At 34.5% G+C, this 16825-nt stretch overlaps 1 protein-coding gene across 1 annotated transcript in view; it reads left to right on the top strand.

Annotated features, from left to right (window-relative positions):
• LOC108684648 (RNA binding protein fox-1 homolog 2-like) overlaps positions 1-16825 on the top strand; it is a 248440-nt gene that overhangs the window by 214549 nt on the left and 17066 nt on the right. Inside the window, exon 10 of the mRNA XM_018189083.1 lies at positions 15995-16148. Coding sequence (XP_018044572.1) covers positions 15995-16148 — 154 coding nt within the window. The remainder of the gene's footprint in view (positions 1-15994; positions 16149-16825) is intronic.

Genomic DNA, 16825 nt, shown 5'->3' on the forward strand with positions numbered 1-16825 from the left:
TATATATATACATATATATACTAATCTCTGCATCTCCTTTTTTGGCGTATATTACTCACTCACACCATTTGCTCGGAAGTATCTTTGAATGGCTTTCGTTCGGAGACCGTAATCGTTATTGTTATACTTCTGGAACGAATAATATCTCTTAGTGCATGGAATCATATATTTCAAGCGAGATCGGCACACGAGTCGAGGCCGATTGGAGCCTTGCGATCGAGTCTATCTGTGTAGCAAGAAACACGTATATTGTACCTGCATACCTCGATGCGAGAATGCGCCTTCATCCACCGCTTCAGGAACTTTGGTTGCCTCTGTCGCGGAGACAACGATTTTCATTGCAAGCCTTGGGATATGGCGAAGGAACTTTTTGACCCTCAGAAGAGAGAGAGAAAGAGACCCTTCGCCTGTGTGCGAGTTCGGATCGATAACGCGCGAGAGAGAAAGCAAAACGCGGAAGATTTTAAGCTATCGGAATTGTAAAACTCGTGGAATTAGAACGAACTTTTTCTTCGTTTCGAACATCGAATTGCCGATCGGGATTCTCGATTCCTTGTTTACCGGGATAATTGATAGCTTCGTTGTGATAACGTAGAGGCAATTGTATAACTTTTAACCTTTTTTTTTTCTTTTTTATGATAGATATCGGGATAATGCAAGAATAGCTTTATTTAGCAGAAAAAGTAGCTTTGTACTGTTGTAAAATTCTTTAATATGATTGGTTTTGCTCTTAGTTTCTTATTGGATTTAAATGTATAAACCAATCATACTAAAAAAAGTCACAACCATTGTAAAGCTGCTTCTTTTTCTGCTGAAATGCAGCTATTGATTTTATCATAAAAGCATAGTTTAACTTTATTTTCATGGCTTTTGTAGACTAAACGCCGCAAGTTAATTCTAATTTCGCGTATCTAATTTTATTTCGCGTGATGTAGAATCTCGTTTTGGAACCTAGATTTAGAATCTTTAGTAAACGCTGGTTTCGTTGAATCATGCTCTACGTTCTAATATATCCCGGACGAAAGGGGTGAATCCCGGACGTAACGGGTGTCTCGGACACACCGAAGGTTTGTCGTGCGCTCTCAACGGGTCGCGGTAGTCTTGTTTGCTAACGTCATTAGTCCTGTGAGCGTTGATTTGAATTCCAAGTAATTTACCAAGAGAAGTACGTTATGTAAACACCACACCTTAATCACTGTTGCTTTACTCGTTGGGTTATGCGACTGTGGTTCTAGTGCATTTGACTGACTTTTCAGCCTGCCACGGCTGCATTCACACCTGTTTCCGTGTATGTTCTTACTTCTGTTTCTTTCACGTTCTATTATTCACTTCGTCCATTTCGTACCTCTCCTTTTCCTCTTTTTTCCTCCGCCGGATACGTCAATGCCTATATCTCTTCCGTTCTCTTTCCTCGACGTTAACATTTCTACGTAAAGTCGGTTTTCACCTTCGGTTGCCACCATCTTTCGTGACCGATCATTTTCAGAATTCGTTAACTTATTGGCAGATTTATTTGTGAAACGCTTAACGTGACATACGCTTTAATATCCGCCGCTATTCTTCTTTCCGAATTTAATAAACTTCACGAGAGAGATCATTACGTCGACGATATTTCTTTGGTTCAATAACGATATTTATTATTCACGAAACAATTGTTACATGTATTGTAACAATCGTATTACGTACGTGCACGTAACAATGTATTGAAAATCGATGATTTAACGCGAATGTATTTCTTTATGGTTATTAAAACTTTGTTGGTTATTAATACTTTGTAAAAATTGCAAACTTTTATATGAGACATAAATTAATACTTTAACATTTGTTTCTACATTCATATTATTGAATTTATTTTCCTTTTAATTTGATTTTATCACATAATATCTTCTTTTACAAATGTATTATTTACGAACGAAAACTCTTTTCGAGGCATTATTTTAAAAGCACTCGATATAGTAGAGCTTCGTAATTTCTCGAATGAAACGAGCAAAACGAATCATCAACTTAGACAATTCAAACATCTTAATCTTCGCGAAACGATCTAGAGCGCACAGAGAAGATCTTCGATCTTGATTCTCGCATCGCCCACTTTGTAAAGTTAATGCAGCTTAATTACATCTTAAGTACTCGTGATTTACGACTCAAACGCGCTACGTGGAAAAGGCGAGCGAGTTGATTCAATTGCTCGCCTCACACGCTAGTGAGCCTGTCACTTTCAGAGACGTCGAATAATTTCGAACACCGAATCCTCGACCTGTTCCCTGCTTAATTTTATATAAAATCCAGTAGTCCATTCCTTCGCATAATTTATACGTCGTTTCAACTTAACGAGATCAAAATTTCGCTCTTTATTCTTCACCTCTCTCTTTTTTTGAAGTACATTAAAATTTAGAATAGAATTTAATGTAAGAAAGTGATAGACCCATAATTTGTACAGTGAAAACAATTTTTTTAATTTAAATAATATTTTTTTTTAATAATATAAAGTAAACATTTCTACAAATAAATATTTATTTAAAAAAAGAAAATAATACTTAACTATACTACTGAATCACAAATAATATACGTTTAGTAAATATTTATTTGCAATAAAAAAATGTTTACAGTATTGAAAGAAAATATTCAAGAAAATATTACTTTAGATTTAGAGAATTTTTTTTCAGTGTAAGGTCTTATATAACCGCGTATTTAAAGAGTAGATCTTACAAATAATGAGCTCGTCCCTCGTTCTCGCAGTAAACCCTTCAATTTCTCACGTATCGGCGCAAAAATGGACTTCCTCTCGCCGTCTCTTAGCGAGAAAATCAATCGAGCATCGCGCGACTCTTTCTCACGGTGACACCGTTTTCCTAAATGCGGATAATACGCGCGTAAACGTTTTCGGCCGTCGTGTCTGTCCTTTCTAAGCCACCATCGCCGGTGGCTCTCTCGCGAGGCGATTGAGTACAGCTTCGCTCGGGAATACATAGGTAAACTCGTACTCCCTTTTTCTCTCGTTGTATCGACTAGCGAGTTGTACCTCGCGAGCGATGGAAAGAGCTTCGAGGCGCGCCGTGCAAAAGTGCGCAAGAGAGGGAGGACGAGAAGGAAGAGGGCGATAGAGGATGGACAGAGAAGGAGATAGAAAGGGAGCGAGAGGGAGACGACACGTGGGAGAGACGTGGGTCCAGGGGTGGATGCTGGCAGCGGCATTTATTGATCGCTCGTAGCAACCCTGCTAGCAACCCTCACCGCACCCTCCGGCCGCCCTCGTGCTCCGAGTCACCCTCTCCTGCTCTCTCAGCGTGCGCGTCACCGGCCGCGAAACGAAAGCCTCAAAGCTGCACGAGCTGTACCCCCTCTCCCTCTTCTCCCCAGGATTCAATCATATTAATTACTCACAACACCGCCGACAACTCTCAACGTAAACGCGCTCGTTGATCCCTCGCTGAATCTCCGTGGATCGTTTTTCTCCTAACGCGTTCACCGCCATGCAATAATACGTAACACCATCTTGAACGATACATTCAATTCGTAATACTCCTTGAGAACGTTATATTCTGAAAATAATATACGGTCAATGTTATCGCGAATAATGTAGGTACAGAAATAGGAAAAACTGAGCTATCTTAAACATTTTACTATTCTTTAAATGTTTAAATATTCGACTTGTGTACAGCTCGCTGCTTTTGCGAAACATCTTTAAATATTATTGATAGAACGATAGATTATTATTGATTACAGATAATGAGGTCAAATGCGAAACATTTAAAGCAAATTTTTTGATGCAATTCAGTGAACTCGAAAAATAACGTTTTCTCTTTATTGAGATTTTCCCTCTGGTATATACGAACGATAAGGTCAGACTGGTGTAAAATTCCACGCGTAAATAACGCGTAAATATACGTGAAATCGCTGAATACCAGGCAGGTAGATATATTATCTAGAATTTGACGGGGCTGACTCGCATTCTATAGGATTTTATAGGATCCTCACATTTTACATATTAAAGAGTTACATATTAAAGAGTAAAATTTATGTTACAAATTTTAATATAAGATGACACAAAATAGAATAGATACGTGATAACATATAATCGACAATTATGATGGCAAACGCGATAAAAGCACTGTTGTTGATATCAAAAATAATTTCGATAAGGCCAGGTGGCCTAGATGCGCAATAACGAAGTTTCACGCTATAACACGTGATAAAAGTTCCTTTCCCTCCGATATTCTCATTATCGGGTAATTGCGTTGAAAATGGCGCGGGACGAGAAGTTATCGCGTAATAATTGATAAGCGTGCGAAACGACGTACGAAGTGTTAAAAATATTATTCCCGCGTTTATCTCGCGTGTAAAATTGGAAAATATATACAATTTGATTCGATTACATGCGTTCCTTCGACCAACGTATTAATCTGATTTCCCAATTGTATTTTCGCTTATCAGTCAGGAATCTCTCATTCGTTATATATTTTGCGTATTAATAATTATGCTGATATAAATTTTTTCGATGCAATTAAATTTTCAATTAAAAATTTTTATGTGATTGAATTCCGCCTTTGCCAAGTTTCTCCTTTCCTTACGTTTATTTAATTAAAGAAACGGCTCATTCGGAATTTATCCGTTTTTCATTCAATCTTAAGTTATACCCGTAGGCGAAATTAATTAAAGGGAGGATATAGAGGGGATAATTAGTATATGCGCAACTCGTACAGTTTGTTTCAATTTAATTTGGAGTTTTGCTATTTTTTCATTTAATACATACGCGTTGACGCGGCCACATTCTCGTGAAAATTTGCGCGAAACAAGTACATCATGTATAAAAACATGGTAAATATAGGATAATCGTTACATAAAAATATAATACTCGTGATGGTAAAATTATTTTTCATTTTATCACGCATGTTTTACGTCCGATGTGCTTTATATATACTGAAAAAAGTCTAGTAATAGCTATCAAATATTGAATGAAATAATTTTAATTAAATCTTCAGTTAATATAATCAAAAATAATTTTACTTCTCTAAATATTCAAGTATTATCAAACAATAAAATATAACTAGCCATTTAGTAATAATTACTAAATATTTAGAAAAATAAAATTATTTTTCTAATTATTTTTCCTTATGTTATTTGAATATATGATTAAAATTATTTTTATATAATATTAATTAAATAAAATGGTAATTATTATTAGATTCTTTTTTTAATAAGTGTATTATTACAAATCTTCAAATTTGACATTCAGGATGATTATTAATGTTTATCTGTGCGTCGGCAATTGCCAAGTTGTCTCGGTGGTTTTTGTGAGTAATTATTTTGAAATTATTTTCAAAAGTTTGAATCGCGAAATAAAAAGAATCTCGGATACAGTCAGATGAATTATAAAGTCTCGAGGATAATTTTTTAATTCTTTTTTAATTTTTTAACTCTTTCTCTCAACGTCCCCTTTTTGTTAAATTTAGTGCTTCGCATCAGTCAGTTCTTCTCTCCTTCTCCCGTTATTTTAATTAAGTATATATCATATACTTGCAATAATGTGCCTTCTTGTGCTTCTCAAGAGACAGGACATAACATAAAAACCTCTTCGTTCAGTTTCTTTTACGAGGAAGATTCAAAATTTTGTGTAATATCGGCTCTACAAAGTAATATAATTACAATGATTCGGTAAATCCTGTTTCATGCGTTTTTTATTTACAATTACACATGTTGACATTTTGCAAATGATTTTTACAATGTTATTTTTTTATGTTATGAAACTGAAAGAGCCAGTATATCTCGCAATATTTGGTGATGGTACGGTTTACAGTTTGAATATATTAATGTTTTTGTATAACACGCGTGATACACATACATTTACAGATACATTTTAAATTGGGCCGCATAATTGTTAGATTTTAGTTGACGTTTTTCAGAATTGAAAAAAGTGCACATGTACGCCTGAAGCGAAAGTGCGCAGTTGTGTGTAAAATTACATCGGATATCAAATATGCAATTACGCACGAATGGCACTGCGTTGATTGGTAATAAATCAGTGAGTAAATATCGTAATTAATATTTCGTTTGTGCACAGTGGGCGAAATATGCAGGTCGCGGTCGTTTAGCAAATAAACTAGCATGAAAAATGAGCCGTAATTAACAATACTGCTTATACCAAACTGCGCTTTGTCAACAACAGAGAACACGAGAAAATCTACGATAATTCACATGTCTGTTTTCTTTTTATATGTATTTAGAATAGTATATCTAAATTTTTGTTTAAATATATGCCTAATATATTAAATATTGATAATTCCTTTAACATTTATCTTGAATTATTATATACACGAGAAAAAAAATAAATTATATTAAAAAAACATATGACAAGAACAGTAAAGTATCTATAGATTTAGCTAAATACAGAAAATAATTTGATTAAGCCGTCAAAATAATTACGTAAAACGCTCAAACTAATTGCTAAAATGTCAAAACTTTTTATAACTTTTTATGCTTAATGCTTTTATTTTACATTATTTTGATAGTTTAATTATTTTCAAATCTGTCTTTTAAGTAAATTTTGTTGATTTAACATTGTTCTTTCTATATAAACATATTATTCAAATTAATATATAATATTGTATAAATATTAAAACATAAGAAGATTTATTTTTAAATTTTTTAATTCTATTTAAATTCTATTTTATTTTCGATCAGGCGTTGTAAGTTCGACCACGAGATGATTACACGTAATTCTTATTGCGCGCTAATTATTTAATTGGCCACCATTTCTTTAAATCGATTGAAGTAGCAACATCGCATCGTAAAGTAGCAGTTAAAAGATTTTCTAATGACAATCATAAATCGTTCGCAGCATGATGAAAAGTTTCATGCACACCAGAGGGAGTACGGATTAATGCGATTGTCCGATTCGTTGAATTAACAGTCAGTCGTGAATGCAATGGTTCTTAATAAATCCGTATCGAGAAATATCGAGCTCTAACGAGACACAACCCGAGAAGCCGCTTTCGCGTGGAATCCGTACGCGCGATCTCGCGATAAAAATTAATCCGTTTTCGATTTACCGCATGGAGAAACGTCGCGCCGGATGATCCGACTATAATCAACTCTCGCAGTTTTTTCCTCCGGCTCTTTTTCGTCCTCTCGCAGAACAGCGCGTCGTTACGATTTAACGAAGCTTTAGAAAAGTTGGAAACTTTTGAGAACGCTATAAATCTGTCCGGTGCGTTCGCCTTAACGAGCCAGTCCGCAAGCTTTGCATAAAATTTCATCTTATTCGTTACGACAGAATTAATTCTCTTTGCCCAATCGTATGTGATCATTCGTCTTTGTAGCGTTAGATTTTGTTTTACGACGGTGTCGTGTGTCAGGATCTTGTTAATTAATTAGTTAAAACCTGAAATTCTACTAGAGTTCTAACTAGAATTCAACGAAAATTATCCTCCTATTATCCTGCGTAATTTTTTTCTCAAAGACTTAAAAATTTATTGCGCAAGTTATTTCCTGTTATATTCTCATGATTGCATGATTACATTACGCGCCGATACAATAAGTAAATGTTCCCTAACATTTTCTAATTGTCTAGTTGGCATAATTCAGGTAATTTCAGTAATGATGTTACTATTACGTGATCGACTAATAATTACATTTAAAGAAACCGATATTACATTAAATCGTGTGTCTCGAACGGCACTTCGAAGGGCATACAACTATATAACATCCGATTTGCGATACATATACACGCGACTATCGCAATTAATTATCATTTTTATATCCATTTGTTCTGAATTTCCAATAATATCGACTGGTTTTACTTCGAGTCTTGGTAAATGAAAAAAAAAAGAGAGAGAGAAATAGAGTTTGGATTAAATTAAATTTACCATTTAAATCACAAGCAAAATTGTACAATCATCACTTACACGTTTAAGTTGTTTCAATTCGTTAACTTAAATTTAAGTGAATACGAATTATGTATAATAATTTATAGGCGCCGAGAAAAACTTTCGTTCGCAAATAATCTTTTATTTTTATTTTCTATTACAAACTAACGGAAGATTTTCGTTAGGAATATATAGCAATCTATTCGTATCATTTACAGTAGCGGCAAAATATACGTAACATAAAAAGAACTCGCTAACTGACACCGAAAATGCCATAATCCGCTCACAATTACATATTATTAATAAGATATTTATATTCAAGTGATTACAAGATGTTTTATTACGCAGACAAACGTTTCAGTGCAAAATAATTCTAACATGAAATTTAAAAAATTGTTAATAATGTAACTGGTTCGATCGAATCGTTTCTCTGCATAACATTTGTAATTTTAATCTACAACAATATTTTACGATCGTCCGAACCGCATTGAATTAATCCGCCAGTTATTCACGGAACGTTGAAATTAACGCAACAACAGTTCCAACGTTCACGAAATATTGTTGTAATAAAAATTAAGCGTTCATGATATATATGAAAAGGCGAGTCTCGAATTTCTGAGGCTTTAATCCACTCCCTGCAGCTGCGACATGTTCGACAATCATACAAATACTGGGCAGTCTGGAATTTAAATTACTAATAACGCGATCATTTATTCAACGAATTGATCCCCTACATTTTGAGACTGTACTTTTATGTAAAGTACTTTTAAATTCAAAAGCTTGAACTTTATACATACAAAAGAGTCTAGAGGGAAATATTTGCTTTAAAAAAAGAATTTTTTGTTTATTTTTTATGACACATGAAAGAGACTGCGTCTCGAGAGCGACGCCAACAACGCTGTCGTTTATTTAATTATTAATCTGATTGCGCGAGTCACGAGATGCTCAAACTAGCGAACATGACGCGGCTTCCCGAAGTTCCACAAAAACGAGGAGTGGATTAAGACACCGGCGCGACGCTCCCGCCGTTGCGCGATCACGAGAGTGACATTTAACACTAACAGACTCTGACAAAAACAGGATACAGGTTGCCGGCCATGCCGTGGAGCTGGCTAGGAGCGGCGGCGCCATCGGCAGCTACAGCTGCAGCGGTCGCCGCAGCCGCGGTGACCCCATCGCCTGCAGCTGCACCGCTCGTCCTTGCACCCAGAGCGGCGGCGAGACGGAGGTACGGATTGAGTTAAGGATCCTACCATATGCGGCACCGAGACAATCGTGTTTAATGTGTTGAAAGCGATTAAGCGAGCACGAACACCTCAAATTTACCCCGATCAACCTTAATCAATCCTCCCACTTTCTTCGTCCCATCGCACACTGCGAGAAATATTTTGTATATATACGACTTATAAAAACTTTCTTATCTTTTAATTAAAAAATTTTATTCTAATCGAAATTTGGTAGAATTTTAATCAAACTTTCATTAGATCAACAAAATTTTTTTATTAAAGGAAAGTTTTTGTAAGTAAGTTAAAAATTTTTTTGAAAATTCTCAAAAGAATAAAATTTTTAACTTGACTTACAAAAATTTTTTTATTTTTATTAACTAAAGAACGTTTTTGTACGTCATGTATGATATAAAACATTTCTCTCAGTGCGAAATGGAAGACGGCAGACGCGGTTCAAGACAAAGCGGATCTGAATAACTTGAAATATCTCACATTACAGTAAAACTCGGTTCTTCTTGCATTTTACGAGAATACTGAAAATCGCTCTCGATAAACGCGCGAGACGTCCAAAAGCTTCTTACCGTCGTGTGCAATTGTTAAATTGTTTAAATTTGTGCGCGACCTAGCTTTTTTAAAAGGGGTCTCTTTTCCTTGTCGTTCGGAAAATCCGCAATCCCTTTGTTCACGTTTTTGGTGCAATTAGATCAATTTCTAAAATTAGGTCGCGCTTGGCAAAAATTTCTGTCCAAGGGAATCTTCAAGAGTTTCACGTACAAGCTTCGCATCCGGTATACGTTTTACGAAAAGAATGTCTTTTCTACTTTCTTTGGTTAATACGAGACGAATAATCCGCGAAGTAGAGCTAAAATTTCTTATTCGTATAAAAACCGGCCAAGGAAATAACGTTGCGTACTTTTAACTTTCATCATTTCTTATCTATTATAAATTTTATGAGACTTAATTACGAATATACGTCACTCATTAATAGATAATATTTTAATAGATAATATTTTAATCGTATGTAGTATTAAAATATTACAATAGTCTGTTTTAAAGAATTATTTTTAAAAATTATTATTAGATAAAAATTATTATTAGATATTCGGATACTGCTTATAATTTTTTGTTTAAAGTTCTATTAAATGGAAGCAATACGCGCGAGATCAAATGGGTGCCAAGAAATTATGTATTTTTAGTTAACCATTGTTCTTGAAGTGCAATCTTCATCGTTAATCGTACTGACATTTCATTTTTTATGATTAAACCAGAATATTTTTCCTCTGGGAGATGGACTGCATTATAATTCAACTATGAACCACAGAGAATCGCAAAATATACGCGATTTATTCAAGTTTAGTTGTTAGTTTCGAAAATTCATGTACACTATAGTGTACATGAATTTTCGATTCATGCTGGTTAACTCATTACTCGTGAATTCACCGTGGGACATTATTTTACGTGTGTTATTTTACGTATCTTATCATATCGTGCGTAATATCACTGTGATATATTCCATCACAATATAATAATGATTTCCACCATGGTTATTGTGTAATTTCGCGATCCCTCTGGTAGTATCGTCGCGTAAAATCGGTATCATAAAATTTATTATTGCATCGAACCGCAGACGCGTGTCTGACGAACGACCTCCTCCGTATTATCTACTCCTTTTTCCTCTTGTCATATCTTTTCGTATATTTATTGTCTTTCTACTTTCTACTATTTGATAATTAATGTTACCACCTTTCCTCTTCTCGGTGTACTCGTATCGGCAGTATAGCACACAGAGTGGAAAGAAATCCGTTGAATATTCACTTGTGCACGAACCGCAAAATCACCACCCGAATGCTCCGCCATGGTTGTTGTATTGATGCTAGTTGGACGAATACAATACTGTTCCTTCCTTCCTCTATTATACATGTGTATATATAATATATGTATATCGTTTCTTTCTTGAGGGCACGCATTATATATATCGATGTTTTCCGCCTAATTAGTCAAATTCGATCGGATGTTTAGGGAGCTCTCAGCGGTGATCGATCTGTGGCCGGAAATAATCGCATGGATTTCTACTAACATTTCTTATAACTACATTTTAAAGCAAAATTAATATATGATAAAATCGACAACAAATTATTAGTTTTCAATATGAATGTTACAATAATGTTAAAGAAAATTAATGTTAAAGAAAATTAAAATTATAAGAATATAATAATTAAATTAGATCGTGTTTTTAATAATTAAATTATAATAATTAAGACATTTTTATAATAATTAAAGTTGTTTTTAAGAAAGTCACCATAATGTATTTTAAAAAATTAGGCAATTTCTATCGAGCCATGAAAAATTTATTTATGTCGTGTAACAATTTGCTTTTACATATTTATCACGCGCGCAAATGCAAATGAATCAAAATATAATACATACGAGATGGAAACGTTTTACTTCGCGGCAGCAATGGGTTAATATTTAATTCGTAAGCTCATTGGTTTTCAATTAAATTTGCGTTCCGACGAAAAGTCCATTTGTTTACACGGAATTTACAACGTGCGATTCAACGGGAAATTTTCGTTATCGCAAAAATTATTGATGGCGCTAACGTAACGTACGATTTCGAATAAGAGACAAGCAAGCCAATTAAAGGATGGCGATGGCGCATTTAACTTTTTCATTGTTCGCGAGTGTAATCTCTCTACTCTTCGTTGGCTCGTGTTATCGGCGGATCGTATTTCCATAAATTTGGATTTCCTCCGGACCGGCGCCGCGCGGCGTGTCTGCGGACGATCTGCCACAGCGTGCACAGTCGATTAATTAATAGCCACTAATTGGCGTGTCACACGCACTCGTAAAATTTGGCCGAAGACAGCAATCGCGTTCAGCATGGTTGGCTTTTAAATTCATATTCAAAATGAATCGAATGGTCGGTCGTCGTGTATGTTGCATTCTCGAAATATCAGTGTCGTATGTACGAATTTTTTTTTTTTTTTTTTTCCCCAAAAATATGTCCCTCGTTTATTTTGATGTAGAGTAAAACATGAATTTCGAAAACGGATTGCGATAAACTATTATATCGTATGAACTAGGACAAAATGACAGCAATGCACTATATCGATATTTTCAGAAAATTGACACAGAAGAATTGACGTAACAGACTATCAAAAAAGTCATTTACAATAAAATAAAAAAAATATTTCTTTTAAATAAAAAAATTTGCAGAATATTATTTTGTAGAACTAAAACTGTGTTTTAATAAATGAAGATACGACTAAAATCTATAGAATGTATATATTTACGCCGGCAATGTTAATAAACAATGTGATTACGCTTCTGTGCCACAGATCACGCGAGCCTGTAGGAAAATGGAGTTCATGCAGTTGTAAACATCGGCCCCTTACACACAAACCACACTTCCTCTTTTTGGAATGCGCCTGCTATTTTATGCATCACGCTCTTGTTCTTGACCCGCCTTTAGATAACCGGCGATCAAGCCGACTTATTAACCAACCCCTCGTCGTTGATCGTTAACTTACATTTTGATTTGCGCTAACATCACGCGCGTTACCTGCACAGTAGTTGTCTGTTGAGGATGCTGTTGATGTGCTGCTCATGTAATTGAACCCACTAGTCTAACAACAGTGCATATGTTTGTTATACTTTCGATGTAATTTTGATTATTCAGAACTTTGAAGAGATATATTTTCACGATCGTTGTATTTTTTTTTTTTTTTTTTTTTTTTAAATGTTGAAGAAGTAAGTTTATGTAACGGCATTTTATTTACAATTTCACGATTAAATTTTCTAAGTGAAAAATTTCGTTGTTCAGTAATATGGATTTTATTTTAAATATATGTATACTGTACAATCAGTAACGTATAAATATAAGTAGATTACAATACAAAAATGTTTATATCATTTAGTTTTTTAAGGAATCAAAAGATTCATTTCTTTAACAAACTTTATTCTCTTCAAGGTGAATTTTTCGAGGTGAACCATATATATAAATGAGAAAGCACTTGTTAAATCGCTCCATCAGCAGCTGATCCGAACGAGATGACTTGGTGCCGATGAAAAGGTAGGCAGAATCGTTAGATTTTATTGCTCCATCTTGGACCAGCCGGAGATAAAAAGGATTCTTCTCATCGCGCCGAGTTTGTTTTTCCAACTTTTTTTTCTTGTCAAATATGTCGATAACTCAACGTCGTTTGTCGTTGCCGTCAATACAACGGCAATTCATTAAAGTCACTATCCATCCATCCAGGGTTATCCATATGATTCTTTCGATTACATCATCTATTAATGCTCAAAACGTAAATTAAGAAATATCTCAGAAGTGTAATTCATCATATCATAGCCCGATAAATTATCTATTTTCTGGCAAATTGATGTTCTTATCTAATAATATAGATAATTAGATCTAATGATCTAGTTGTAATATCTTTGATTTAATCCTTTTTATATCTCTGCAATTTTGAGAATAATTTTCTATTATTTAGAGAAGTAATATTTTTATTTTATAAGTATCTCAAATCAAGGAGCATTATTTTATTCGTTTTTTTTTTTATCGTCTTCCGAGTGCAATTCTTCATCGTTTTGTAATCTATGAGATTGCTGATAATAGAGTCTCGATATATTTCCTCTTCGAAATATAAGGATTGATTAATATTCCACAATCTCAATTGAAATTTACCGAGCGAAAGTTCACTGCCACGAATCTGAAATGCATCACCGAGCGAGAAAGCCCTGCAGCCACCGTTGTGCATCGTCAGCTTCCGGAACTGCGCGTATCCGTGGTCTTTCTTCCCCTTACGAAGGCTGGCGTCGATCATGCAACCGGCAGCTGCTACACAATGTGGACGGATCGAATCGTGACATCCACGTCACCGTCTATTCAACTCCATCGGAAAAATTCCCTTCGAAAATCTCTGTAGAAACCAAACAAGCTCAACTTTACAGAATAATCTTAAGCTGCCGCACGACGCTCAATATTATTGTATAATTAATTTGTACAATATTACTAATCCCTCCCTTTAAACAATTCGAAACAAACAGTCGCAGATTATTATAAAAATATAAATTAGGAAAATATTAGGGAAATTGATAACAGTTAGGAAAATCAAGGAAAAATCAAGGAATTATCAAAATTTTTAAGAGCATTAAAATTGCTGGTTTCAAAACAATTTGCATACATTATACTACACTGTTTGGAATACTACCAATTAATAATTAAATGCAAGCACTGTCAGCAACATTAATAGTAATTAATATTGTTATTCTTTCAATAAAATTTGACGATTTTCAAATCAGGACGAAAATGCAAACAATTTAAAAATATTACTGAAAGATTCAGGAAAAATTGTGAAATTTTATTTGGAAATCAGATTTTTAGGATGAGAAATTTGTTACAATCCTGAGTCGGAGGCTTTTCAATATAGCCTCCATGCATCAATATATAATATTGTACAGTAATATTGATCTTTCGGCTGCTGCCTAAATCTTTACATTTGGCGTTGCAATCTTCGAGAGTTTTTTTTATTTTCTTATTCTTGTTTAATTTTGATAAATTCGCGAAATCTCAATTCTTCGAAGTCTGCCAGACTAGCTTCTGACACCATTTTTCGTCAAAACTTCGAGGATTTCACACCGATCACGCAAGCTTCACTTCAAGGCGTGTGAATTTTTCCACTCGCGGAAAATCGTCCTTCTATTTACGTTATCTGTTGAAGGAAATTGTAGCGACCTTTTGTGAATAGATCGCAAATAACGATAAAACGCACCGAAAATCTATCTACTCGTAAAGCAGTCATTTCTTCTAGATGAATTTCGTTTCGCGAAGTTTCGTAGTCGTTTCTTTCCTTTCAAGCTATTCCTGAATGTCAAATACAAGCAGAGTGGAGGAAGTGAACTTTCCTATTTTCGATTTTCTGAAGTTCTCTGCGCTCTGCCACATCCTTTCTTTTCTTACGCCGCGAGATTCTCCGGTGTTTTCTGATGTTCGTATTTACTTCTTGGGCGCAATTCTCCAAAGCCAATCTTTGATAGGAAGAACAAAATTTCCTGCTCGTACCGCAGCTTCTCTTAGATCGAAAGCTTTCTCTTCGCTGGCAGGGTCAGATACGTTTGTTAGTGAATCGTACTTGTTTTTTTACATTGTGCTATAAGCACTTTAAAAAGAAGGATCTTCTATTCCAATTACAGCCAGTTTACTTTTTCCTTCCTTTCTTTATTATTTTATAGGCACCTCATTATTAAATTTTCATCCATATTGGCTAATTTTGAATTTATTTAATAATAGAAGTTAAAGAACTTCAATTTTATACAATTTATTACATTGTAAAAATGTTTTAAATTATTAATATAATTAATTAAACGATTAATTTAATTTCTAAAAAATGAGATTTACGTATTAATTTATAAATTAATACGAATTATAAATATTTAAATTATAAATAAAAAGTACGACTTTTTTTATTAAATTTCTGGAAAGGAAAAATTAATTAGAATTTCATCAAAAAATTTGTTATTAAAAAATAATGAGGATGCGATATATTCCACAAATGAAAAAAAAAAGAGAAAACTATCTCACATTATTGTACTTGTTCGAGTTTGTCGAATATATCGATCGGCGAATAAAAGTTTTCTAGATGTTCAAGAAATTATTACTCCACAAATTCCTTCGCAACAGTGAAATGTTCGACGAATTAATTCCCAGGCATATCGTTTCTAAGTCTCATAACCGGATATAAAATCAAATCGCAAACCTCGTCTCGCCGGCTGTCGATGTGCGCCGCGGTTCCTCGAAGAGCAACCTGGAATTCCACGGAGTGTTCGATAGCAACATAAGTCTTCAAGGTAGGCAATCTTGAGTAATTGTGCATGTGCGCGCGTGTCGCGTGTGTATTGTTACAGCAGCGGCACTTAGAGGAGTTGCCATACAACGTGGTCGAGTAGGGGCAGCGAGGGCGACTTTCCCAACCAGCGCGGCCGCTTTGGCACTGGCCAGGAATCCGGGGCAACTTGCAGCTGCAGCTGCGGCTACGGCCCTACATCCCTTCGCACCCGCGTAAGTATCGGTCTAGGTCAGGTTGCGTCTAACCGACGTCTAATCGGATGGAGGTATTCCTGTACTCTGTTAAGTGGCATTCTAATCGGCGTTTTTAATTAAATTTAATTATATCACTTTGCAATAATTCAACCCTTCTGTCAAGGTACGAATACTCGGGTACCTATACATCATTTTTTAAACAATAAAAATTTATTTTTTTGTGCAAATTTTATTATGACATTTTAAGAACCCCTTCGGATAACAAAGGACAATTTTATCTTTATCTTTTTCTCTTCACTTTATATTTTTTGCGGAAATCTTGTGGAACACAATAGTGAAAAGGTGAAAAAAATTATGCCTTGACAAAAGAATTAAAACAATCGAATTGATCGGAAAGGATGATTTTGCTGAAGTTCGAAAAATTTAGATAGATATGAAAATAATTTTATTATCAAAATAATTGTATGTAGAACGTTTAAGCATTGATGACAATACTTTTTGACATTCTAATAACTATTTTAAGCGTTCTACATAATTATTTTGATGAGTCTGAACGAAATTATATCTTCAGATCTGTATCTAGCTAAATTTTTAGATATTTTAGCAAAACCGTTCTTTTCATGTGATGTGATAATTCGAGAGTTATCACTACACTCCATGTAATGCATTTTTAATAAACACCGATAAACCATTAA

The sequence above is a fragment of the Atta colombica genome, unplaced genomic scaffold (assembly GCF_001594045.1).
Source record: "Atta colombica isolate Treedump-2 unplaced genomic scaffold, Acol1.0 scaffold100, whole genome shotgun sequence".
In the NCBI taxonomy this organism is placed as follows: Eukaryota; Metazoa; Arthropoda; class Insecta; order Hymenoptera; family Formicidae; genus Atta; species Atta colombica.